The following is a 26,638-nucleotide window of genomic DNA, read 5'->3' on the forward strand; positions in this document are numbered from 1 at the left end:
TCGGAAGGCTCCCTCCCTCCCCAACGCGGGGCCGCCTCACAGTCCGGGGACCGGAGTTGAATCCGCTGGCCCCGGCCTTCCTGCGCGGGTTCTCTCGGGACGCTCCGAAAACATGCGTGGGTTGGCATTATATTGCCTCCTGTAGCCTTTTTGGGTCAAAGGTCATCACAGCAGAGTGTAGTTATTGAGATTTTACTTTCGGTTATAGGTATGTTTAACATAAGATGTATGATTATTTTATTGGGCGTATTAAAATCCAAATGTTAACAAATCTGTACTTGTTTTGTTTTTTTTCTTTTTTTTTCCTGGTCAGGTCACATTTTCCTGCCTTTATTCTTCAGACTAAAGGAATATCCTTTTTGTTTTCTTTTTTTTTTTTTTTTTTTTTGGGGGGGGGGGTTGTTTTCGTCAGTACAGTCCTTGCATTCTTAGGCGCACTTAGCTGTATCATCATGAGGGAACGCGCTCAGTATCACCACGGAGACCAGAGCCCGCTCCGTCCCTTCCTTCCTGTCGGCGGATGCTAAGGAAGAAACGGTTGTCAAGAGGACCAAGTCTTCGGGGGTTAAACCTTGGCGCGGGTGAGCGTCGGGGGACCGGGCCGCGCGATTGAAGGCGGCGTCGCCACGCCCGCGTAACCATGGCGCGTCTGCGGGCCGGCCCCCGGGCGTCTTCCATGCCTCCCTCCGCGCCAAATTCCAACATTTGCGTGCCCCCCGCTGGGAAATGCTGCTGTTTTGCTATTCACCCAACAGCTGGTCGACCGCACGGCCAGATATGGAGACAGGGCAAGAAATACACTCGAATCTTGTCCACTCGCAAATAGCTGAAGATTCGGCCGCGGATCCCGACGGGGTCCCCCTGCTCCGGGAACGCCGAAAAAGGCCGATGTCGTCCCGGGGCAATTTGTCACTACCGCTTTCCCGTCAGAAATGCTCGCTTTGACGTCCGGGTCCCGGTCTGTACACGGCATTTGATATTTGAATTCCCCTCGAAGCAAAGCCCGCAGCGGAATGCGGGAATAAGGGACCGCGTCGGCAAGCGGACGAGGTCAGCACGCGGGGAGGGATGCCGGGACGTATGCCGGCCGCGATCCGCCGAACGTAGCCGAATCGACCGCAGCCTCTCATTTTCAAAGGCGTCAACGGGATGGTATTCGTGCGGGTCCCGAAGCCGGGACGATTTCCGCAAGGCGCGTTTTCGTCTCATCGCGAACCAAAGCCGGTCCTCATCATTTTTCTAATCTTTGATCACAGGAAATTCCCAGTTTATGGTTGACAAAAAGTCAACGCAATCAAATATCGGGCGGACGGCCGGATCTTTAGACTTGTTCCAGGCCGGTCCCGGAGATGGCCCCCACCCCCGCGCGTGGCGTGACGCGGCGCACGAGAGATCGACGCTCCACGGTAACCGCGGGGAGCCATCCTCCTCCTCCTCCTCCTCCTCCTCCTCCTCCTCCTCCTCCTCCTCCTCCCGGTCCGCGGCGAGACACGGAGCGCGGCGGAGACGAGACAGTCGGTGCGCCGGCGCCGCGTTATGGACGGGCGGGCTCCGCTCTGAGCACCCGGGCAGGAACATGCCCGCTGGCCCGGAACTCCCCTTCGGCTCTTTGCTGCGCCCGTGCCGCTTTTCTCAGGTGAGGCTTGTGCCAGTCAAAGTGTAAGCGACTTCACGCTTGCGCTTTTTAGCCTTGATCGTTGTTGTCGTCGCGCTCATAAAGAATAGTCCAATCCATGTACTCCTTTCAAATAACGTCATCATATTCGGGATGAAAAACGCCTGCAGAAAACAAAATGCAAATTTGTCGGTTTGCCCGCTTCTACAGGTAATGTTAAACCAGGTCAAATCCACGTCTGATCCTGTTTGCACTTGAGTGGCGCTATAGGGTAAAATCCAGTTAACATTATGGAATTAACGTTTGAACAAAAGACGGACTTTTTGGTAATATTCTACCAAACGGGAAAACGGTTTGCCTTTACCAATCGGACTTTCGAATGAAAATATCAATGTTTAGCAAACGCTTTCTTTACTTTCACGTTTGGATGCATTCGCCCCGGTCCGAAATTGTGAGGTTAAACCGCTTCTAGTCCGGAGCAGCAATGCGCATGCAAATTTAGTTTAAAATCTGATTGAACATTCATTCAAGTAAATCCATAAATAAAAGCATGTAAATATGTTATGCATGTGCGTTTGTTTAGCACCAAAATATCCAGTTGATCCAACAGGAAGAGATCTTTTAGTGCAAAACAAAGTGGAAGGGACCATTTTGCAATCTTTTCTACATCAGCTTTTCCTTCAAATTGCAGCTATTTGAAGAATGCTAGCCCGTGGAAAGCTCTGGCTACGTACACCTTGTCGCGGGTGTTTATTTTCGCGAGGACGCCGGGCGGTCCCTTGCGGCCGGGCCGGCTCACCGGGGTATTGCGCCACACGTCTACAGGTGCCGGCGTCGTTGCTAATTGCGAGGCCAACGACTTTGCTTTCTTGCCGCTCTACCCGTTCTCTGGACTCAGCCGCTCACTTTTGCTAGCTTGCTCGTCATGAAACCGGCTGAAAAATACTCATCCTTAGTTTATCACGTCATATTTTGCTACGGCGGGGCGGCTCGGCGGTTCAGGGACCCGAGTTCGAAGCCGGCTGGCCCCGGCCTTCCCGCGCGAGCCCGCGCGGCTTCTCTCCGCTCGCTCCGAAAAACATGCGCGGCAGTCGCGATCGGGCGCGCCGACGCTCGTCGTCGGCCCCGAGTCGGCCGGGATAGGCACCGGCGAGCCCGTGACCCGCCTGCGGCTGTACAAAACGGAGGGATGGATTTCGGCCTCGTTTGGAGCTTTCTTATGGCGCGGATGCACTTTACTGTATTGTTGCGTCATCTTATTTGAAGCTGTGCAATTCATGGCTAGCTTGAAAGAGCAGCAGCTGTGGCGGAAGGCGCGTCCCGAGCAAATCGCAACCTTATAACAACACCGTGACGCTTTGTCCAATTTGTTTTGCACATCATAAGAATGAAGCGGAAGTCATTTTGAACCGAATCGAATCAAACCGTTTCAAATTGAAAAGCGGTTCCGAATGGAACGGTAGACCAAAAGTCCCAAGCCCCGGTTCGGCCTAGCCCGGCCGCTTAATCGAGCCCGGTCGTCGCCGGCGTTCCCGCCCATTCGAGCGGCACCCAAATACAGTATATGTTTCACACTGGTCAAAAGTATTGGGGCACTCCGTCTTAAATCCAGCGTGCTCAATTTGATGCCATTATTGTGTTGTTGCATGTTGTGTGCGAGGGAGGCCTCGGCTCTCACTTTGTCACGCGCGCCGCATCTGGACGGCGAGCGGCGAAAGGGAGAGTGACTTGCGGGGGAGCCGTGGGCTATAAGGGCGAAAAGCCGATTTTGCAAAAGCGCGCGCTCCCCTTCCTGCCGCGGCTCTGCTCTCGAGCTTTCGGTTTGAGTCACTCCTCACGAGGACACACGTCCCCTTTTCGCATCCCTCGCCTGCACGTCTGCGTTTGCCAGCGTGCTTCGCGCCGCTTCTTGTGATCGACGGCCTTCCTTCAAGTGTCCAAAGTTCTCGCCGCCTTCGAGTGTCCAAAGTTCTTGCCGCCTTCGAGAGTCCAAAGTTCTTGCCGCGGCGCGTTGGGATGTCTCTTGTGTGCGGGTAACCGGAGGCCGAGGCAGCTGTGCCGCAGCTATTTGGGGGGTAATGATTATTTGAAAGACTTGCACCAGTCCGCGGGTTTTCCCTTGCAAAGCGCTCACCCCGTTCACGCTGCAAATGATGCTTTTTACACTTCTTCTTGGATCAAGTGTCACAAGAAGCAGGTGCAGCCACGTGCCTCCTAACCGGCGCGATACACTTTTGGAAAGGAAAAAACAGATCACATCCGTATTCAACTTAAAAAGGGGAAGTCACTGAAAGGCAATGGATCTTCAATGACTTTGCGGGTTTTGATCGGGCTTTCAGATGTTTTTGAACGTTTGATATCAAAGGAAAAGCGTAGGAAAAACACTAGTAGACTGAAATATTACGTAGAATTGTCAAAACACCTGGACTTTCAATAAGCTGCCCTAAATGCTTGCAAAGAGGAGGTGGAGAGCTACGCCGTTAGATGGATGTCATAGCCATGGGGGTTAACAGCTCGGATTCAGGTCCGGGCCGGGGCCTCGACCGAATTTGAGCGCGCGCGACCGATAGTTCCGCCGGGCACCCGGTCGCGCGGCCGCAGGGCTTCCGTCGCCCGGGCGCGGGTTATCGTCAGACTTTCCCGCGTGGCAAAAGATGAAAAGGCGCTCAGGTTTGACCGTCTTTGGCTTTTGAGGCGCGTGGCTCCAGAACATCTGGTTTGGACTAATTGCCGGGCGTCGGATGAGGATTCCAGAGTTGTCCTGGCGATCATGACGGTTTGTGACCCGACAGGATATGACTGAGCGGCGCTCATCCCAACAAGCCTCAGCCGGCGACCGGGGAATCCTCTTCAGTCCCGCGGTATGCCGCGCGTCCGCGTACGCTCCACCCGCTACTTTGATTTGGCCGTCATCGGTACGGTCGTACGCGGCCGAGGATGGAAAACAGCCGACAACTCAGCGGAGGCAAGTTCCCCGGCGGGAGTTTACCGGCGCTTTCGGCGCCGCCCGCTGACTTTGCCCGTTTCTGCGCACGGCAGGTCGGGGGGACGCGCGGCCGCCGGCGAGCCATCATCCCCATGTGGCGCCCCACAAGTCGTAAGTGGCGTTGAACGCGGGCGGGCGGGCGGGGCCGGCCAACGTTCGGCGAGCCGAGCGCGACTCGTCGCGTTGCATTTGATGCCGTCCCCGCACAAAAACGTGACGGGAAAGGGATCCGTTAGCCCCGTCGTGCCAGCTCTCGCTACCTTGGGTACGGAGCCCGCGGCCACCCCGATGCTCGATTATAAGCCGGATGGGACTACAGCGGCGCAGTGTCTAAAGAAACGTGTTATTTCATCTTCAACACGTCCATTTTCTTGTTGCGTTTGGAAACCATTTGAAAAACTGGGAAAAAAAACAGGGAAAAACCATGTCATCAAATTACTAATGACTGCAGGATGTGATGTGGAAACAATATTTGATTTGCACACTTTGTATAATCCACGGTCTATTAGTGAAAGCGGCTATTCAAATGAGAATCGTTTGAATGTCTTTATCCTCAGTATGTTAACGGGAGTATCATTATAACAGTCAAGGCGATCCTTAACTTTCAACTGTATGAGACGAAAACATTTGGGACGAAACACAAGTACAGACAGCACCGACTGGTCCTTAAAACCCTGTTAAAGGAATAGGACTGTTTGACAGGGAAAGCGCCACTTTGTGACCGCTCCGGTGTGCGCTCCGGTGTCTTTCGTGTCATGACTGGCCAGCGTGGGAAATTGAAAGCTGCGCGTTTTCGCTTTTTCATTTCTTGCTTTGTTGTTGGTTTTTTTTGTGCTTTTGTAGGATGCTTGTTGATGATTTGAGATTAAGCAGCGATGAGGACGACACCCAACCGGTAAGTGTTACTCGGCCCGCTCGTTGGAAGGAGGCCTCGGGCATCCCGATTTTGGGTCGATCGCCCGTCGGCGAGTTTAAAAACAACCGCTGGTCGGTCCGATCGCGGCGCTCACGCGAATGGCGAAACGCGCGAATGTCCTTTTGACGGCCATCTTACTCCATAGTAAAGGGAAGGGGGCCAAGCAAACATTCATTTCAAACTCTTCACGCTTTGAGAGTCGACAGATGAGGATGCTTGACTTCATTTTTGTTTCTTTGTGCCCCTTCAAGGCAAGCGGCGAATCGGCTTCCTGGGAGGCCCACAGGTAATCGCGCAAAGCAAGCCGTGCCCACCCGTCCGCGTGCGTCCCGTAGACCCCGCCCTGTTGCGTTGAAAGCAATTGCGCTGTCGCGGCGTCACGCTTCTTTGCAAACACAGCGTTCGGGCCTCGAAAGCCTTGAAAGCCGCCCACTTTGTACGTCACCTCAGACTGGATGCGGGATTCCCTTTCTACCCAATATGTGCCATCAGCGGGTTCTGTGTGAAACTTGAAGGTAGATAAAGGACCGGTTCCTTAATGAGCCCGCGTTTCTTCCAAATCACGTATTTGTCCCGGAAAGGCGGTGGTCCGCATGGCCGCCTCGCAGTCAGGTTCCAATATTCAAGCGTTTGATGGTCGTGTGCGTATCAGCGCCAGACAACGTCGGCTTCCCCGAGCGGACTTACGTTCCGCGCAATGGAGCAAACAATAAAGCAGGCGCAAATAAAAAACAGTAATAGGGCAATAAGGGCAGCGATGACGACACGCTAATAGACTCCCATCCTGAACGTATTATGGAGTAGAGGGAGCGGAAGAAACAGCGCAGACCTAGCCGTAGACTACCGAGCCAAAGATCCCAGGCGTATCCTCGTAGGTGGCGACGCTATTTCCCACGCTTTCACGTTGCCGTGGGCGTACTCGCGGAGGCGACCCTTTTCTAACCTGTGCGTTTGTGTGCGGCAGCCGGTCGCGCGCAAACAGCGGGAGAGCCGGACGTTCCAGCTCGGACTCCTCGCGGTCTCCCTCCTGGGCGGAGTCGCTCGCCGGCAGCCTTCATTCCCGGAGCCGCAGCCCGGCCGCCTGGGCCGCGGACGCGCCGTCCCCGCGCGCCGGCAACAAGGAGGTCAGAAACGCCCCCCTTGGGCCCGGCCCCGTCTTTTCCGGGTCTTTGCTGGCTTTTGTCTTTCTTTGGCCGTCCGGGCGGCGGGGGAGCCGCTCGCGACGGCACGGAGGAACGCCGGTGTCAATTTGGAAGAAAGACGGCGGAGGAAGTAGCTTAGCGGTGGGAAATAGTGCCCGGGGAAATAGGGCCCGGGAGTCATGTCCGCAGAAGCCCCGGAGAAGGGAAGTCGCCTCGACGACGACGACGGCGCGCGCTAAATGGGACTCCGGGCCCAATTGTTTCCTAGAGCGCTCCTCCCCGTCCAGTTGCACGGCAACTCCCACTTGACAAAGAATTGATCCCAACTCAGCTACCGTACGGAAACCTTTGGACTGCCACGGAAATCTTTTACTCGTAAAAAGTAACGCGAGCAAGCGAATCAGATGAAAGAGTTTCCAATTACGATATCATTCATATCAGCGCTTACAATTGAAATTTAACCAACTAACAAAGCAATTTAAGATATTTTGATATTATGAGGACTTTTGATATATCCCCAATCGATATAATGGCCATATTGAACCTTCAGCACATATTAAAGCAAGAATTACACACAAGCTTCAAAGCACAGATAGAAGAAGCATGAACGACTACAATTCAGCCGCTAGAGGCGCCGGTGAATATGAATTGACAACAACAAATGAAAAACTCACACTCTGCACTCACCGTGCAATGTAAAACTGGTCATGAATCATAAAGCGCAGAAAACGGCGTCCGATCTCGCCTACGCCGGCATATGGACTAGCCAAGATGTTTGCATTACGGGGAGTGCAATTGACTTGAACCGTCAACCAAGATACAACCGGCGCCGACAACATCGACTACAGATTAGTTCCTGGCTGGTGAGATTTTTGGGGGGTATGTGATTGTCCCGGGTTTGTGCTTTTGAAAATCCGCTTGCCCTATTTTGAAGGGCAAACTGAAGTTGAGCCGTCCGACTTGCAGGGTTGGTATTGACGCGTTGGACCTCTACGGCAAAAATGGGGAGTGGACTCCATGCGAAGAAAAGGGGGGCGGCCGGCGGACCATGTGTTTTTCATTTAGGCCAAGTGTCTCCAAAAGGACCAGACGGGGGCTGGAGCTCACTCGCAGGTACCGAAGAGGCCCGGAAGAAAAAAGGGGGGAAGGGGGCGGGACCGGACCGGACCGGACCAGACCAGACGGCACAAGCGATGTAGTGTCTTCCCTGGAAAGAGGTGGAGGGGTGGGGGCTCCTTGTTCGACTTGACCAGTGCCACTTTCACTTAGCGCTGCCAGAGGGAGCGAGGGGGGAAGTTTGCGCCGCAGCTGTAAGTACTTTCCCCAAAACTTTCTTCTCGCCCACATTGCTTTGCTACGTCGCTCGCCAGTCGGACGAACGGCGAGTTTTGGGGCTGTCGCCGTTAGCTCTGGGAATCGGCGCCTTTGAGTTCGCCCCGGCTGGTCATTGGGACTTTCTTTTGGGGTCAACGTGTCGATCCGGACGCGCTGAAGTCATTTGTCGGTTTTACACACAGGTAGAAACTGATTTATCCAATAGGGTGAGCCGCCGATGTCAATACGCGTCATTACTGTGTGACTGCATTACGAGGTTCACTCCTTCTGACAGTTGTCCGCCTGTTTAAAAACAGTTCAAAAAAATCTCAAATGCGTATACGAATGAATATTGAACAAATAATCGAGTGGCATAGACTCAAAGCTTGCATGTCCAGTGTACGCGGTACGCATAGTGCAGTACGTGTGGCTTTAAGAGCAACTATCCACTGGGGTGCCGGAATGCATAAGGAACGCGTCACCGCCGTGCAGTTTTCTGAAGAACGTTCACTCTTAATCTTATGGAAAGGAAAAAAATTACAGCCAAAACAAAACTCGTTGAGACCGGATCCATGCGCAGCAGCGTTTGATTTGGGTTCCGAAGCGAAGGAGTTACACTCGTACCGTTGTTTTATTTCCTTCGATAGTTTCCGCAGATCGATGGTGCCGCAGCTGCCCAGTGGCAATTGGATAAGTGGCTGAAGAAGTCCCAGAAGAAGGCGGCCCCGAGCGACCGTTGGCCCACCCGTAGCGTTCCCGCAAAGCCGCCCTCTCCGCACGCGCTCCGAGCCCCGTCTCCGGCGCGGTGCTGGAACAGCCACGGGGAATACAGCCCTGGCCGGAGCCCCGTTCCGAGCCCGCAGTTGAGCCGCGGGCCCGCCAGCCCCCCGCCGAGCCCCCCGCCGAGCCCCGCTTACGACTTGTGTCCGAGCCCCTTTCCCGGCGCTTGCCCGAGCCCCAGCAACAGCAGGTGCGGTCCGGTTCCCGGTCCGGTTCCGAGCGTATGCTCCAGTCCGCGCGGGAGCCCGGGAGCGCGGCGTAGCCCGAAGCCCGCTCGGAGAGGCCCCGCTTCGTCTCCGTTACGTGGTTGCCGCAACCCCGAGGATCAGAGTCGTCCGCACCCCGCGCCACCTCCCCGCGGGAGAGGCCTCGGCCCCCCGTCGAAGTCGGGGGCCGACACCAAGCGCTCGAGTGGCGCGGAGCCTCCCCCTCATCGGCGCGGGCCCGCAGAATACAGGGACGGGGGACAAAACAAAAGCCGAGCTGGCAACCCTAATCACAGGCCGCAGGACCGCAGCTATCCAGGTACGAAAAAGCGGGCCCGGCACGCGGCATACGAGCGGATCCGGGGAGGTCCGGACGGCCGCCGCTCCGACCGCGGGACCCGATCTCCAGTTCGGCGCGGTTCTCAAAGCCATTTTCCGATTGGCCGCGAAAGCGGCGGCGACCGAGGTCCCGCCGCTAAATCCGCCGCTCGGACCGGCTCGGGACCGCGTCCCGACCTACAAGCGCGGGCCAAGTCCAGCGCTGTTAATGTTCTTAAATCGTCACGCGAGCAGCCCGGGCCCAAGAAACGGCAGGCGGCCCGCCCAGAAGGTCCTCGCGAGGAATCCGGGGGAAGGACAGACAGGCGGAGGGAGGACGGACACGGGCGAGAGAAAAGGAAGGAAGACGGGAGGCTGGCGGAGGAGCGGCTCCTGAGACGTCGTCGGATCGAGAGTTCCGCGGAAGAGGAGGAATACGGCCGGAGGAGGGCTCGGGAGAGACAGGCGGTCGGCGAGCGCCGAGCGACCCCGTCGAAGGAGCGACGCCCCCGTCGCCGCCGAACAAGGACCGAGAAGCGGACCGGACGGCGACGCTCCTCGGCTTCGCTCAGTCCCCCCCGTCCCCGCGGACCCCCCCCCCTCGTCCTCGGCTTCATCCGATTCCGAGGCTCCGGCCGGCTCCGCCTCGCTCCGGGGAGGGAGGGGCCAAAAGAGCTCGGGTAGGACCCGCGGCAGCAAGGCCGCAGGAAGCCCGACCGAGGGGCGGCGGGGCGACGCCGGCCGCAGACTCTACACCCTGGTCCCGTTCGGTCGAAGCGAGCGGGCCGCGGCGCCTCCCCGACGTGGACTGAGAAACCTGGTGGTGCACATAGATCTGCGTCTCCTGAAAAGGGTCCCGGACGCGGCTGCTCATTCCGCCCTTAAAGCCGCTGACTCCTTTTCCTCCTCGTCTTCTTCGAAGACGGAGGAAAAGCAAAGAGAGAAGATGAAACACACGCGTGTGCCAGATGTTCTCGCCAAAAACAGCCAAAAAAAACGCAAGGTACACATTTACCCTTTGTCTGAGACCACTTCCACTCAATATGCGTTTTTTAATGCACTTTGGAGAGGTAAAAAACACTCGAGTCCCAATATTCTAGGTTGCAACAACGGTTCCATATGGTATGTGTTTCTGTGCTCGTGCGACAAGTTGGAGAACGGCGTCACGCGTAAAGGAAGCAAGAGGAACTCGCCGCGTGCCAAAGACGGTCGCGCAGAATCATGCCAACATACGGCTGAGCGCGACTTTTCAACAGAGAGCATGCATAATGGGTAAGAGTCTTGAGCATTTACGCACAATTCCATAGTGGACAATACCCTCCCAACAGAGTGGGCAAAATGCCGAGGCACAAAAAAAAATAAAAACAATCGATTTTTGCCGTTTTTTATGGGTTCCCATAAACCCCCCCCAAAAAAAAAAACCCTAAAATGATCTGTGTTGTAAAGTTCCTGCAAATAAGCAGTAAAGGTCGCCATATTACAAAACAGTCAAACGTTCTGCCCTCGCATACGTATTGTTTGTTGTCGTATGCATTGAGGGACATCAATCGGTCGTTTCATCAATGATCGGAACTTTCATTTTCTTCTTCCAACTATGGAAATCAACTTTGAAAAAGTTCAAATCAGTCAGGCGACGAGGAAGCAATTGTCCATCGCGAATTTACGGAGCAGGCGTAGGCCTGCCGCCAAAGTCGTCAGCTGGGCCGTGTACGCTAACACCGGGGAAGCGCGGGCGGATGTCCGTACGGCATCTTACCGAATGGCGCCTGATAAAAACGCCCGGCCGATTTGCCCGCGCGCCTCGGCAGATATCCGGAAGAGGACTACTCGGACAATAAGCGATCGTCGTCTCCTCCGTCGCCGCCGTCCGACGGCCCCGAGTCCGGCGACCTAACGTCGGCGGCGAAGGGCGGCGAGGTTTATGGCGAGAACGGAGATCGAAAGCGAGATTCTGCGCTCAAGGTAACGCAAAACGGGCGGAGCCACTTCTTTGCTGGCGAGCGTTAGTCCTTCTTTTTTTCTCCTCAGCCCAAAAAGGAGGTGGATTGCGAGAGGGTGTCCAGACAGCCTCGGTCCGACTCCTGGGGCCCCGCGAGACGCGGGGCGGCCGCGCCGCACGCAGAAACGTGAGCGGCGATCGCGGAGGATCCGTCGCATTCCGCTCGGGACTTACTAACCGAGCCGCGCTTTGGTTCGGCGCCGTGTGCGTCGGCCCCGCCTTTCCAGGCCTCAGCGCGCCGAGTACTACCTACACGAAGCCAAAAGGACGAAGCGCCGCGCGGACGCCATGGTGGGTGCGCGAGCTTAAGGTGAAGCCGAAGCAAACGCCGGCGGAATACAAGCGAATATATATCGTCATCGTGGGTTCACCCCGGACTAAAAGCATTTTTTTCCTTTGCGCGCCCCCGCCGATCTCAGCACGCCGGCCCGATCGGTTTCGTGTTCGCGGACTAAGAATTGGGCGACAAAAGCCAGTGTTTTTCATCCCGGCGACGACCCGCGGCGGGGCGGCCGAGGTCGCGACCCCAACCCGAAGCGCCAATAAATATTCAAAAGGGACAAACGTGGACGGAAGAAAAACAAAAGCGACGGATGAGTCTTGGGCTGTCTGCGTTGCAGGTGGACAAGCTAGGCAAGGCTGTGAATTACGTGGACGCTGCCCTCTCCTTCATGGAATGCGGCAAAGCCATGGAGGAGGGCCCGCTGGAGGCAAAATCCCCCTACGCCATGTACGCGGAGACGGCGGAGCTCATAAGGTGAACGACCGATTGCCTGATCCCAGACGCTTTCCTGGAGGGGACGGGAGCGGGAGGGGCCCCGCGCTCCTGTCCGCGCCCCTCTCCGCTCCCGTCCCCTCCCGCTTCAGCCATCCGCTTGGCCAAACGGCCACTTGAGTTCCAAGTCCGGCGAGCGCCGAGGTCAGAAAGGAACGATGGCGGCGCCGGCCGCTGGCGGCGCCGGCCGCTGGTGGTTTAGCCCGCGCGGGGCAATATCGATCGCGTCGTGGTTTTTTCCGACCCTTCCGTCGATCCGATTGACGTGGCCTTCCACGAACGGAAAGCGAGTCAAAAGCGAACGGGACGGGAAATGACTCGCCGACGTTTTCGCAGGTACGCGATGAGGCTCAAGAGCCACTCCGGTCCCGGGGCGGGACAGGAAGACAAGCAGCTGGCAGCGCTCTGGTGCCTAAGCCCGCCCCTCGCCCGAGGCGCGGCTTCTCGACCCGCCTTTCACTCGTACCCGTGTGCCCCGCCAGCTTTCGGTGTCTCGCCCTCCTCTACTGGCAGATGTTTCGTTTAAAAAAGGATCACGCGCTCAAGTACTCCAAAGTACTGCTGGACTACTTTAAGGTAAGCCCCCGCCCGGCCGCCCGACTCGCCGGCTGACCTGTTTGGCCCTTAAGCCTTCAAAGAAAAAAAGCCTTTTTTTCTTTCGGACCCTTCCAGACTTCTCCCAGAGCGTCCCCGACGGCAGCGCGCCGGAACGACGGCGGGAAGTAGGCGGACGGCGCGCGAGCGAGGTCGGGCCCAAACGCGCGTTGACAAGCGTTGCCTTTGCGGCGCAGGGATCCGGGAGGGCCCCCTCCCTCCCTACCGGCCCGTGCCCCGAGAGACGGCCGGCGGGGTTGGCGCGGGGACGGCGCCCCCCCCTCGCTCATAAGCATCCCTCAACGTATCCATCAGATGGCGGCCAACCACCTGAACATCACCAACGGCCTCCTGTACAGCTACCGCTACTGGGAGCTCGCGGACGACCTGGCCAAAGAGAGTAAAGGTGTGTCCCCCCCCCCCCCGCTTCCGCTTTCTGTCCCGTCGACATACCCTCTGCTCTTTCGCCCTCCTTTACCGCATCGCATCTCCGGCTTCGTTCAGGTCGCACCTTGTAGGCCTTTTTCTCCTCCTTCCGAAAATTCGGACATTTCCAAACGCTGCATTTTAGACCTACGAAATTGACATTCATTTCCCGCATCAACATTTCGAAAAGAATCAAATACATTCAAAGCGAAGTCTTGGTCTTATCTTCACCGAGATCTTCGTTTCCCTGGAATTCGCGATTGTGACCATACCAACTAAAAGCGTTCAATTCGTAACCAGCGCGGTTCAATTCTTTTCACCTAAGCGATAAAATCCATCTTTTTCTGACCCATAATTGCAGCGCTTTTAACCGAAGCCCACGATCCAAATTCAAACTCTTGCGCTCATCTTAAGCCCCACGTTTTTCTTTATCTCGGGTATCTTTCCGCAAGATTCCACGCGACTCCCAATGGTTCGGTGATTCCGAAGCGTTTGAAGGCAACTCCTTTTCCGGCCTTTTCAAACAGAGTTCTTCAACTACCTGAACACTCTGTCCGGGCCGTTGACGCTTCACGGCAGCATCGTCCACGCCGTCCGCTACACCAGGCAAGCTCTTCAATGGATCCGCATTAGTGCCAAACTCAACTAACCGGCGCCGGGCGCGTCCAGCGGGGAGAACCTTCTCGCCGCCGGCGGCGGCGGAATCTCCCCCGGGAACGGAGCCAATTCCTACGGCGGTCGTTCCGGGGACCGGCCGTGGCGTGAACGCGCTCACCCGGGTGGCCTCGAGCGTCGGCTTGCTTGCGCACGGACGCGGAGAGATGCGCGGGCGGGCGCGCGGGCGGGCGCGGCCGTGTCAAGTCTCCGGCCCGTTGCCGAATGTCTAACAGAGACATGAACTTTCATACACTTTCCACAAATTTGCAGTTTTGCAGCTTTTTGAAACGGCACGTTTTTATGGATATTGAAATCCTTTTTTTACGGTGCCATATCCGTCCCACTCTCCGCTGCTCATAATTCAGGTTACTTCTATGCAAAAAAAATACACTCGTCGATATCGCGGGTCATCAAATGGGCAAAACCCACATCGACGGCGAGGGATCGCTTTTTGATATACGTGCGTGTATGTTTGATTCCCCGCTGTTTTGTACCACTCCTTTCCGGCCGCCGTTTCGGTTATGAATAAAGTGCGACCTTGACTTGCTTTCCTTTACGCCGTCACCGCTACTGACATCATGAAGCAAACGCAATATAAGAATGCACTGCAGCTTTTTCGTATATTCCGTACCTTCAAACGTATGACTTAAGATGCACATCTCTAAATATTCTACGTTGCGCTCTTTACCGTATGTTCCGAAGGCGGGTGAGGCGCAAGACAGATTAGCGAGCGCGACTCACGGCGCGGAGGGTTGGCTTCCGGCCTTCCCGTGCGGAGTCGGCGTGTTCTCTCGGCGCGTCTCGCGGCTTTTCTCCGGGTGCTCTGGATTCCTGCCGCGTTCCAAAAACCTTTTCAAAAAGTTCAAAGAGATTTTATTGTCACGCGTATAGTGCCACACCACGCAGTGAAATTCTGGTAAAGAACCTCTTTGAGCTCCTACATCATAGGAGTCAAAGTCCAGTCCTCGAGGGCCGGGGTCCCGCAAGTTTCGGATCCTTCTCTCTCGAACGCGCCCGATTCAAACGAGGAGGACGATTTTCAAGCTCCCGCAAAGCTTGCTGATGAGCTCATCGTTAGAATCGGAACGAAATCAGGAAGACGTGCGGGACACCGGCCCTCCAGGACCAGAGTTTGACACCCGCGTCCTACACAATGGCTTCGTTGAATCAAAATATCGCAACCATATGTCCATGTGATGCACTGCGGTGTTTGCAACAGCTTGCAGTACCAAACGACCGCAAACCACAACAAAAAACACGATGAAAAAGTCAAATCTGAAACGAATGGAGAGGGACGTGCACGTCATCCTCTCCATCTTTTATACTTCCTACTGTTAGTGGGAGAAAAAAAAAAACGCTTCAGCATCCCAAGTCTGCTGCCATGGCAACAGCGGACAGCCAATGAGGGCGCTCACGTGCCATGTAGGTCAAAACGTCCTAATCCTCGGAGTCTGTAAGCACGTGCGCTGCGGAAAACGCTCCTTTAATTTTGGATTCTTGAAATGTGTCCGCGTGCGTACTGCTTGTTCCATAACGATGTGCAGGTGTCACATCTCGTCTCCGTTTACGCATGCCTCCGCGACGCCAATGGGTTCGTTTGAGGACAACAGTTTAAAAAAGAAAAAGAAAAAAAAAACTCCCAGACGGTCCCGTCGACCGTCTGCAAGGCGAGTGGGAGAATAGCGCGGAAGCGTGAGCAAAGCGAGCTAACCCTCCCAAACAGGAAAAAAAGAAGCACGGTGAGTGTCGAGACTCGCGTGTTTGCACAGTTACCTTTGGAAAACGACATACAGTGCCGTATATTGATCCTAGCCACGGCTGTACTTCGGCCATTGTCTCCTTTCGGCGCCAATGTGCCAAGAGTTAATTCAGGTAAATGGGATACGAGCCGGATCAAGGAAAAAAATGACGCCGCGACAACTTCCGCTCGCTCCCAAAATCAACCCAACAACAAAACACGTTTCGGCCGTTTACTCGGCCGGTGGCTTTATTTTGAAAAGCTAGCGGAACTCTGCCCGTGAGCGCTTTTGCGCCGCAGAAGACAAGGTAGGATGGCGAGCAAAGGGGATCGTCCGAGAGGCAGTAGCGACGACAACGGAGATCTGGCGGCATGTAGAGCACCTTCGAGTCACCGGGGCGGCACCATGAGCGAGTCGCCTTTTTGAAGCGGAACAAGCCGCGACCAAAGGCGGATACGCTCCGCATAGTTCTCCGGAGGCTTGACGACCGAGCGAGCTCGCGGACAGCCTCATATGCGGGCTCGCCTGCTAAGAGCGGCTCATTTTGACAGCACAAAAGGTTCGCCCCGTTTGTCACACGGCCGCCGCGCGCGCTCGCTTGCTCGCTCGCTCGCTCGCTCGCTCGCGTGTTTCCCGGCGTCGCGCTTTGTCGGCGATCGGCTCGGCCGAACCGACGTGAACTCTGCGCACTTTCGCTTCAGCGGCTCCGGTGTCGCGCTAGGCTAACGCGAAGCTACCGAAGTGCACCCCGGGCTCGTGTTTTCCGTTCAATAAGTTGACATGAGCCGCGGACGTGCCGGGGCATGCGCGCCTCCGCACTAGTTGCACATAGCAACTCGCCTATCAAAGCTTGACTTGTTTGGCGTCGCTAAAGATCTGCCGAACGACGTAGCGTCCATAGACGGGGCGCTCTCGCTTTACGACGGGGTCACCCGAATTCCGACGGAAGTCTATCGCCTAGCTAGCCGAACGCAGGAAAGTAACCGATGAAACGTACACTTGTTATTTTGCCGTGGCGGAAAAGTCGGCACCGAGCGTTGTTTTGCCGCGAATCCCGCGAGAACTCCCCATCGAACGTTGTTCTGCCGCCAATCGCGCGATAATGGGGTTGCTCCGCTTCGGCGAGGAATTTTCCACATTTGAAGTAGATGCGATCGCCGCGATTGCAAAGACGCGAAGTGTGTCCTGCCAGGGTACGAAACTCTGAAACTAATTCCCGCTGTCTAAGTTAGTCACAGTAACTGCTCGATCATTCAGATATCGTGATTATTTATCAATGATTGGATCCATTTTAACAGCTGTCGTTTCAATAGAACCGGCCCTCTAAACAGAGCCGGTAAAGTACGGGAATTCTTGTACAATTTAGAACCGCGGACGTCCTCCAGCTTGCTCGTATTATGACGACGTCCGAACGCGATTATCGTGTCGCTGCTGTTTAATCATTTGCTCTGTACTGTCCGGTTTTGACCTGCTTGTGTTTTCAGGCCGCTCAGAATGAGTCGAGATGTATGGAGCAAGAAAAAAGCCAATGCCAGTGGAGACAATGGTTGGGCCGAGAGGGTGAGCGCCTTGTCACAGAAAAACGAATATTCCAAAACAACCCGAGGACTTCACGCATAACAACTCTTCTGTTTAGTAGGAAGAATTTGACGTACCTTCTATTCTGACTCATTGCCACTTGTTTGCAGGGCGGCTACATGGCTGCCAAAATATCAAAGTTGGAGGAGCAGTTTAAAAGCGATGCTCCCAGGGAGAAACAGAAGGACGGCTCCTCCAACATTTTCTCTGGAGTGGCCATCTATGTTAACGGCTACACAGGTGACACATTGTTCCTTTTGGAACCGTATGTATGATATCGCCACCTGAGCCAACTGGGGCATCTCTCTTTCTTTCATTTGTTTTGTCCTAAAATGAAGTCGAATTGACCGCATGGCCGGACCTCGTTTTTCTAGCTACTCGCATACAGCACGTGAAACAATCGGACGATCGATATCCCCCGGTGTTCGTGAAGCGGGATCCGTTTTGATAAAATGGCACGTTTTAAAACGAGTCAAATTGAGGAGGAGCGCTCTAGCGGACGGCTAGATAAATGGCGGCGTTGTCTTGCGGGCAGAACCGAGTGCAGATGAGCTCCGCAGGCTGATGATGCTGCACGGCGGGCAGTTCCACGTCTACTATTGCCGCTCCAAGACTACCCACGTCATTGCCAACAATTTGCCCAACAGCAAAATTCAGGAGCTGAAAGGGGAAAAGGTCATCAAGCCCGGCTGGATCACCGACAGGTTCCTTCTTCGATACCGCGCTGGTCGTTTGAAAAAATGAGAATCGGGGCGTGAGCGTCCTCGCCTTTGTTGTTGTTCTTTCTTGAAAACAGTGTTCAAGCCGGGCACCTCCTCCCTTACTTGCACTACCAACTGTACGCCAAACACAAAGGGCCCCTGTTTCCGGCCATAAAGCAGCATCGTACCTCAGACGCCGCCGGACCCAGCCGCGTTCCTCGCCGGGAGACGACCGACTCCGGTTCCCCCTCTCGCGAACAACAAGGCTCCCGCCGGAAGAGCCCTTCGCCCCACCCGCATCCTGGTCCCGCGGCTTCCCCTCACCCAGACCCGGAGCACAGGCGCTTTAGTGTCCGAGCGAGACGCTGCGGCAGCGCCGCCCCCCTCAACTCGCCGTGTAAATGGAGCCCCTCGGAGCATCCGCGGTCGGGGGTCCTCTCGCCTCGCGCTCTGGAGCCGCGCCACGCAGACCGACCTGAACCTCAAACCTCCTGCGCTGTGCGGCAAAGGGAGCGCAAGGAAGTAGAAATAAGAGCGTGAGTACGTCTTTGAAATTCAGACAGCATCCTCGTCTCGACGGCGTGTAAAAACTCCGGGCTTTGCGCGTCAAAGTTTGCTTTCGCGCCTCCTCAAAACACATTTAATAGCAACACTGCGAAACAACGGGCAGGCAAGGTACGCCGCGCGGACTAGCTTGCCACGATCCTTGCAAAACTACTTGTCTGGCAAAACGACAACCAAAAACGGTTACAGAGTCCCTCGAAGTCACCGGTCGCCCCCGCAGCAGTGAATAATGAGATAGGCTCAACTTTATTGTCATCGCATCGTACGCAGATATACAACGGGATGGGACGCGCTGTTCCCATCGACTCCCCCGCCTTTTTTTTCCCCCACTTTGTATCTCTGAATCGTTTCAATATCTTGCAGGAATGGATCGTGGCAGACCTCAGCAGCAGACTTGAAAAGGGAGCGCATCAAAGCCCCCTCCTCCCTCACCAACGGACACGCTCATCTTTTTAACGGTGCCTTAAAGTCAAAGGACCTTGTCACAAACAAGCTGTTTGTTCCCGAGGACCCGAGTGAATGCGGAATCGCCGGCCCCCCAAAAAAACACGCTTTCCCGAACAAACCGGACCCCTACGAGTTCCCCAACAGTCCTCCGAAGCAATCGGACCCGTTGTCCGTTTGTCTCGAGGAATCGCGTTCGACGGATGCGCCGGAATCGCCACGGGAAACGCCCTGTCAAGTCCAGTCAAATCCCGGCGAGGTTCCTCATTCCTCGCCGTCCCCCCCACGCGCCCCCGCGCGTTTGAACGGAAGCCACCGCGATGCCTTTTCGTCCCATCCCGCCTCGGAAAGCGAGTCAACGGTCCGACCTCATCCCGAGTCGGCGGCCCGGCTCTCGGCGCTGACGGGCGGCCTGATTTCCGAGTACTACGCCCGCTCCCGTTTGCACCAGATCTCCACGTGGAGGACCGGCTTCTCCGAGTATGTCAACCGGCTCCACGACGAGCGGAGGGCGGCGGGCGCCGCCTCCTTCCCGGGCAAAGAGCGACTTCGTAAATTGATGGCGCAGCGGGCCGTTGAATGCCGAGGTAGAAACGGTGGCAAACGCCGGGTATATCTGCAAAAAAAAGCTCCCCTGATTTATTTCCTTTTGTCTTTCCGTTTGACAGACGCGCAGACGCACTTTGCGGCGAAATCTTGCATCCTCCATGTGGATATGGATTGTTTCTTTGTGTCCGTTGGGATCCGGCGTCGACCCGATCTCAAAGGTGAGGTCGGCCTTCGAAAAAAAGAAAAAAATGACCATGATTGCGTTGATGGAGCATCGTGCGGATCTTATTATTTTATGTATTGCTTTTTATTTATGTATTACTTTTTCATTCAATAAAAACGTTCGGGAGAGCCGTACGTTTCTAAGGAGAATATCAGCCGACCGGACCCTTGATTATTTGAGAATGAATAGCTTTTATGCTAAGTTGGCAAACGTTCCAATTTCAGTTTGGTTCGCTCGTCCCTCCTCGCAGGTAAGCCCGTAGCTGTGACCAGTAACCGCGGGCATATGCATGTGCCTTTACGGCCCGGCGCCAACCCACAGCTGGAGCGGCAGTACTACCGGGGAAAATGCGCTCCGGCTTCACCTGGTGAGTGCTCGAGCCATGTTTTTCATCTCACCTTCGGTATTGTCAAAAACACTTTTCTTTTTCTCGCAGACGGCGAGGTGGATGATTTCGACCATCGGGCCCCGCGAGAGCACGCCGGAGTTCACGCTAACGGAGTCGACCGGGATGCTGCCCTTTCCATGGCGGAGATCGCATCCTGTAGCTACGCCGCCAGGTGACACGCGCGTTCGTCGCGGTTGTTTCTCGACGGCCCCGGCCGGCCGGCTGACTAACGGCCGCGTGGGCGTTCATTCGCAGGCAGGCGGGTGTGAAGAACGGCATGTTTTTTGGCCAAGCCAAACAGCTGTGTCCCGCTCTGCAGTCTGTCCCGTACGACTTTGACGCCTACAAAGAAGTGGCCCTCAGCATGTACGAGACTTTGGCCGGGTAAGAGCGAGCGCTCCGTGCCGCCGCTGGCTGGCAAAGTTCGCCCGTACCGTAGCTTGCGTTAGGCGCTTCGTTTGCTCCGTTCAGTTGTCAACGTATTCATCGACTGGTTTGAAAACGGTCGCACCTCCGGCACTAAATATACCAAATATCGTCCCCGACGGACACGCGACCTCGCGGCGCGCCGACTCGTTCCGTACCTACGAGTAGCCTTGTCCCCCGACGTCGGCGTAGGCGAGCCCGACACAGTAACGCCACAAATGCGGTCTCATCGCGTCGGCCGCAGGTACACCCACGACATCGAGGCCCTGAGCTGCGACGAAGCGCTGCTGGACGCCTCCGCTCTCATAGCCGAGCTGGGCGTCGACCCGGAAGATCTGGCCCGAGCCATCCGCGCAGACATCGAGGAGAAAACGGGATGCTGTGCTTCTATCGGCATGGGTGAGCGCCCGCCCGCCTCTGGCTGTCTCGATTGTAGCGAGCGCAGAAAACGGACTCTTCCTCCTGCACTTGTTAGGGTCCAACATCTTGTTGGCTCGGCTTTCAACACGCAGGGCCAAGCCTGATGGGCAGTACTTGGTCAAGTCGGAGGACGTGGACGACTTCATCAGGGAGCTGCCCGTGACCAGTTTACCAGGTAGCCGCAGCGCCCTCCGGTGGTCGAGATCGTCGCTCGCGTCCCAGCGTACGCGCTGCAATTGCTGTCGTCCTTTGCAGGCGTGGGACCCGTCATGGGCAAAAAGCTGGCGGCTATTGGCGTCAAGTCGTGCGGGGACCTCCGGCACGTTTCCCTCACCGAGCTCCAGAAGAAGTTCGGACCGCGATCGGGACAGACGCTGTTCCGTTTCTGCAGGGGCCTCGACGACCGGCCCGTCCGCTACGAGAAGGAAAGGAAGTCCGTGTCGGCGGAGATGAACTACAATATACGTTTTCAAAAGGTAAGACGCTGTTTTTGGCACCTGTGCGCAGTGGGTTCCGATCGAAATCTTATGCCTCAACCCTGTCCCTAATGAAAATATTGCGCTCATATGCGAGTTCGTTGTTGGGATACGATTTCAAATGCCTCATCAACATTTTTGCCACCCGGGCGCCTTTGAATCTCACTAGTCCTTGGCGTTTCCCGTGCAATGTTTCCTGTAACGGAGTTCGCAAGAGTCAACAAAAGCTTTGCGCTTTCAGGTTGACGAGGCCGAGGCTTTCCTGTCCAGCCTGTCCACGGAGGTGCAGCGACGACTGCGAGAAGCTGAGCTGCGGGGTCGCAGGGTGACGCTCAAGGTCATGGTCCGCAAGGAGAACGCGCCCAGGGAGACGGCCAAATACGGGGGCCACGGTATATGCGACAACTTTGCCAAGTAAGGGCGCCTTTCCTCCATTGTGTGTTTTGTCCGTCCTTCGCCGGCGGAAAAGGGCTCACGTTTTTCTTCCTTCCTTCAGGACAGCGATGCTGGCGCATTCCACGGACAGCGGCCAGCTGATCGCCGCTACGGTCATCAAGATGTTCCACGCTATGAAGTTGCCCGTGGAGGACCTCCGAGGCCTGGGCATCCAGGTCCAGCTTCTGGAGGGAAGCGGCTCTCCTCACGACGCCGTCAACGGCCTCCGGACGCCATCCATCAAAGAGATGTTGCTCGGCCGCGCGTCCGCCGGCAAAGGTAGCTTCGGCTTGATGCGCGGTATTTACTGCAGACGCCCTCCCCCCGGTCCCTAACGAGAGCGATATCTCCGTGGCAGGCTTTGGTGACAACAAACGCGGGGAAGTGACGCCCGGCGTCACCAAGCATCCTCGGCCTCCCGAGGCGTCACTTGCCGAAACGAGCAAGCGACTTGAAGCGTGCGGACGAACGCCCCCGCGCCCCAGAGCGCATCTCGACGTCAGTATTGAAATCCCCTCACCTTCGCAGGTAAGCGCTTTGGTACGCATGGCATAAAGTATGCGCTCCATTTGGGACTCACCTTCATTCCAAATAAAGGCTTTTGCGCATGAAATGGATCGTGAGCAAAACACGTTCTCTATTGGGAGCTTTTGTGAAAAGAAAAATGAACTATTCAAGTTATTGACCGGTGAGGCCGGGTGATAGTTTAAGTCGAAGCATTCCGATATACTGCAGGGGAGACTGGCTTTTTCGGACGGCGAAATCGGATAGGCCACTCGATATAACCTGGCCTCCTTGAACTTTCACTATGTTTTCCCCAAATGTTGACATAACTACATAGATGCCACTTTTTTAATACATTTTCAAACCTCACCTAGCTCCTTCACGTACACAAAGCCTTATTTGTTAACAAGCGGTGTATACTGTATGGGATCCGAGGTGGATCGGTCGGTGTTGGAAGCCCTCCCCGCGGAGCTCAGATTACAAGTGGAGCGTTCGTGGACTTGCAGAGAAGGCAAACGGACCTACCAAAAGTCACATCTGCTCTCCCCTTCTGGTCCTCTTCCCGCCCCTGCGCCGCCCGGAGCGCTGCTTCTTCACATTCCAAACCAGCCGGACGCTCCGGGAATTGTTCTAGAGCTGCCCAACTACTCCCAGGTACGAGATCCTTAGTAGCTGATCGGCGATGCAATTGTACAATCGGAAAAAAAAAATGCTAACGATGGGGAACCTACCTGGGTTATATACAGTGTTTTAAAATGTGTTTTATTTTTTTAATTCAGATACCCTGCAGCCTTTTTCAGCATTCGGGCGACTTATAAAATCACCGTTCAAGCTCAATTGATTTATTGATTCGTTTGTTTAGAATAAACCTTGAATCCGTTGCACATCCTGCATCATAACTACGTATCGGGCTTATGATCGGCCGCCCTGCATGTCAATCAAGTGACAGATTTGATATGTGAGCTGGGAGGGCTGGCAGTGATCGGCTTGACGGCAATAACGTCAGAAGACCTTTCAAGAAAAACAAACGGCTGCCACTCTTGCCATGGTTTTAAGAAGGCGACATCCACGCGGATGAGGTGTACTCCGAGAGAAAGCGGTATATTTCTTCTGTGGCGTGTGACTGCAGGTTGACCCGGATGTTTTCGCCGCACTTCCTAAAGAGCTCCAGGAAGAACTGGAGTCCGCCTACCACCGCGCGGCGAACGGCCCGCCTCAGACAAAGATGTGTAAGGCTTTCGGCTCGGATTTGCCGATTTGCCATCTCCTCATTTTCTCATTCCTATTTCCCTGCAGCGGAGCAAAAAAATGCGCTTTTGCAGCTGAGGCCGTCTGTAGGGGCGGGCGTCGGACGGGTGAAGCGGCGATACAAGAGGAAGAACGCGGTAAGCCCTGGCAAAAAGGGCCCGTCGCCTCAGAAGAAGTATCAGCTGGCCGACAGCCCTGCCAAGGCCACGCCGCCTTTGACTAAACTTAAAGAGCCGCTAAATGGCGCAAAGGTGAGACTCTCAATTGGCCCTTTGACACCAAACGGTCCGGGAGCTCCCAGTTCCCGGTCACGTTCGTACCGAGGGAGGGCGGGCGGGCGGGCTTGTTGAAAATGGAGCGACGACGTGAGGGGAGGGGGCAATTTGCACTCCCCCTCCTGTCGAACGAGTGGCGCTAACCGAAAAGGCCGATGGCAAACGAGCGGGACGACGAACGAAAGAAGCTGCCGCCCGATTAGCTTTTTCCTTCTTCGTATGCGGCTCCGTTAGCTTGACGGCGCTAATAAATCGACGTATGCCATTATTGTTTATTACGGCTTATTGTTTACGACAAAAGAGCTGTGAAAAGAATTCGGCCCCGTGTATTTTCGAAACATTTTTTAAAGCTCCGCGCCACCAAATGGCTGTCTTATGGTGGGCGTTGCGTCAGGGACTGCGCTTTTAAAAATCCTTGTCACTGGCGCACAAGCCAAGGATTTTACGTGACGAAAATTTTCGTCCGTGGCGCTGAAAGACTTACTTGGAGGAGGAGGAGCCTACGACAAGAAGGGAGGCCAACCTTAGACAAAGGCGTACTTGAACGTACTCATCCGTCAAGGTCATGAGATTGGAGCTTCGCCGAGAGTCCTCACGCGCGCGTGCGCAGTGAAGGGTTCAAGCAGCGAACCGCAAAGTATAACGGCCAATACTTATTTTCCATAAGGTAACGTAAGCTGTACTTCCTTATGCTTGCACAGGCTGAAAATGCTCCGTCCACATCCTTCCCGAAGCAGGACGTCCCGGAGCCTTTGCCAAAACGCGTCCTCCGTCCTCCTCCGGCGTTGGCCGGAGCTTCCGAGCTTCTGGATATTAAAACGCTCTTGCGGGAATGGGTCACCACCATGACAGGTACGCAGGCGTATCTCCGTTCATTTCGCTATCACACTAAAGTTTGTGTTTGGTTTTCCCCGTTAATTCAACCCGATAAAGGTTCAACTCGATTTGATCGTTCAGCCGCATTACTTCCCGCTTGACGGAAGTCCGAGGTGCAGAAGTCCAGTCCCGGAGGGCCGGAGGGCCGGCGTCCCGCGCGCCTTGCGCTTTTGTCTCCTCGAAAACCATCCGACTGGTTTGAATCGGGCGTGTCGATAAGTGGTCAAAGTAAAGTAAGCCCTGGATAATACGCCATCAAAAGCGGAAAGAGTAGCGCAAAGTATTGCGCTCGGGTTTTGACGTGTCGCCCGACCAACAAAAGTCTTGGGACCCCACTGGAGTTTGCTGATGTTCTTGCAGCGGCGTCAAATTCCGTCGTTAGGAATCTTTCGTGACGGCACGGCCATGAATGAAAGGAATGTATGGCAACTTTGTGTCAGATCCCATGGAAGAGGACATTCTGCAGGTGCTCAAATACTGCACCGATCTGATCGAAGACAAGGATCTCGAGAAGCTGGATCTGATCATCAAATACATGAAAAGGCAAGTTCCGTTCAGCACGGGATAGTTTGCGGCTCCCGTTCAGAAAAGCAAGGCGCGCCTCCTGACGCGCGCGAATGTACAGGATCATGCAGCGGTCGCTGGAGTCGGTGTGGAGTATGGCCTTTGACTTCATCGTGGACAACGTGCAGGTGGTTGTGCAGCAAACCTACGGCAGCACCCTGAAGATCACATGAGCGCCCGCGTGCGCGCCGACCCGGAGGCTTTCGGAAGCCTCCTTATTCGGCCGGCCGCGCGCACCTGGGAAGCCGCGATTGCATTCGCTCGCTTTCTATCCACGCAGCTTTTACTTCTCTTTTCGACACTCGAGTCTCAGAAAGCAGCGGAGCCTCCAAAGTGGAAGACGACCCGCTTGGAAAACGGGTCTTTTGATGCAAAGCGCGTTTGTTTTCGCTTCACCGTGATGAACCTGCTTTTAAGCAACGCGGGCGACGCCTTTTAACTGCCGCGCAAGTATTGTATATACTCTTAAAATAAAATCTCCCGAGTTGTCGCTCGTAAGTCAAGGCACCGTCAGGCTTTGGAGGTTCCGCTGCAGTTTGCAGATTGATTCATGTGTAAAAGTGTAAGGCTTGTCCATTGTAAGAATTTCCCGCTCCTCATATAACTGATCATATCAGATTTTTTTAAAGCGGAACAAAATGCTGAAAAACAGCTTTTTTTCAAAGTGCCAAATCTTGTAATTAAAGTATGTAAATAATGTTCTTTTTAATGTGCGTGTTTGATGGAAGTAAAGGGGTCACCTCTTTGTATTGTTTACATTCAGTCAATTCTTAGTAACTGCGAACTGGGCCTTGCCGGTTTTAAGAAAGAAAGCGCTTAAGCGGTTAACCGTTAATTGTCTCTATTCAGTTGAACGATTCTCCTTTTTTTTGTGTGCGTGTTCTATAGTGAGCTGTTCCTTTGCTTGTAACTTTGAGCGGAACGTTACCTTTTAAACTTGTCGTCCAGATTTCTATTGCATGACATTAGCTGCCCGTTGTTCAGAAATGACTGGAAGAGGGGGGGATCCTATTATGCAAACCGAATTCGTGTTATATTTCTGGATATGAATGTTTGAGAAGTACATGTTGACTTTCCGAGTGGTTGCTCCCCCCTTGCTGATGTGTCAGACGGACAAAGCAAGTGGGCCTCATTTTAGAACAGGCCAAGTTTTATCTTTATAAATTTGGCTTGTGCCTGAAGACCTGAAGCTGTGAAAGTTTTCTAAAGCTTGATAATAATAAAACCGTAACTTTTAATTGTATTGTGCTTGTCTTACGTCACTCCCTCATCTTCGACCTAAACAATTGTCATTCGGACAAACGAATCGATTCAAAGTCATCCATTTTTATTTGTATAGCCCCGAATCGCTTTTCACGGGTGAAAAGAGGTCGTACCGAGACTTCTTTTGCATAAAAGAAGTGCTTTTCATCATAAGTACGCAATAGCATCCCTTGCTCAGTGCTCCCGGAAGGGGAGCTTGATTCCCGAGGCTCGAGGACACGTGATGCCATTTTCGGT

General features: G+C 54.8%; 2 protein-coding genes across 3 annotated transcripts; both read left to right on the top strand.

Annotated features, from left to right (window-relative positions):
- The first annotated feature begins 1,499 nt into the window (after positions 1 to 1,499).
- aff3 (ALF transcription elongation factor 3) lies at positions 1,500 to 14,269 on the top strand. Its single transcript, XM_088415464.1, is given in 19 exon segments — positions 1,500 to 1,636; positions 4,408 to 4,476; positions 4,552 to 4,598; positions 4,683 to 4,712; positions 5,445 to 5,496; positions 5,769 to 5,803; positions 6,482 to 6,641; positions 8,630 to 9,865; positions 9,867 to 10,280; positions 10,428 to 10,549; positions 11,086 to 11,239; positions 11,306 to 11,403; positions 11,504 to 11,567; positions 11,897 to 12,033; positions 12,388 to 12,459; positions 12,534 to 12,627; positions 12,724 to 12,773; positions 12,843 to 13,051; positions 13,599 to 14,269. Coding segments are annotated over 19 exon segments (3,225 nt in total). The 5' UTR covers positions 1,500 to 1,576; the 3' UTR covers positions 13,721 to 14,269.
- Positions 14,270 to 15,769: 1,500 nt separating this feature from the next.
- On the top strand, positions 15,770 to 26,381 carry rev1 (REV1 DNA directed polymerase). Of its 2 annotated transcripts, none has more exons than XM_088415742.1 (22): positions 15,770 to 16,026; positions 16,952 to 17,027; positions 17,156 to 17,285; positions 17,581 to 17,749; positions 17,842 to 18,282; positions 18,674 to 19,341; positions 19,423 to 19,521; positions 19,777 to 19,893; positions 19,963 to 20,086; positions 20,170 to 20,298; positions 20,585 to 20,739; positions 20,816 to 20,935; positions 21,016 to 21,236; positions 21,478 to 21,650; positions 21,733 to 21,950; positions 22,030 to 22,199; positions 22,611 to 22,829; positions 23,305 to 23,404; positions 23,472 to 23,674; positions 24,400 to 24,550; positions 25,015 to 25,117; positions 25,200 to 26,381. In XM_088415742.1, exons 2-22 carry the CDS (start codon positions 16,962 to 16,964, stop codon positions 25,309 to 25,311), a joined length of 3,888 nt encoding a protein of 1,295 aa, XP_088271868.1. In that variant the 5' UTR covers positions 15,770 to 16,026; positions 16,952 to 16,961; the 3' UTR covers positions 25,312 to 26,381. The 2 variants fall into 2 exon arrangements, with proteins under 2 accessions (XP_088271868.1, XP_088271869.1); XM_088415743.1 differs by lacking the exon at positions 15,770 to 16,026 and adding an exon at positions 16,147 to 16,660.
- The last annotated feature ends 257 nt before the right edge of the window (positions 26,382 to 26,638 follow it).

This window comes from Hippichthys cyanospilos, chromosome 5 (genome assembly GCF_059441005.1).
Source record: "Hippichthys cyanospilos isolate Australia breed blue-spotted pipefish chromosome 5, RoL_Hcya_1.0, whole genome shotgun sequence".
In the NCBI taxonomy this organism is placed as follows: domain Eukaryota; kingdom Metazoa; phylum Chordata; class Actinopteri; order Syngnathiformes; family Syngnathidae; genus Hippichthys; species Hippichthys cyanospilos.

Excerpts from the sequence above, each read along its gene's own strand:
- rev1 (XM_088415742.1), top strand. The coding sequence starts at position 16,962 with ATGAGTCGAGATGTATGGAGCAAGAAAAAAGCCAATGCCAGTGGAGAC. Across the intron at positions 19,342-19,422 it reads GCGGGCCGTTGAATGCCGAG|ACGCGCAGACGCACTTTGCG; the intron begins GTAGAAACGGTG and ends TCCGTTTGACAG. Across the intron at positions 20,740-20,815 it reads CTGTGCTTCTATCGGCATGG|GGTCCAACATCTTGTTGGCT; the intron begins GTGAGCGCCCGC and ends TGCACTTGTTAG.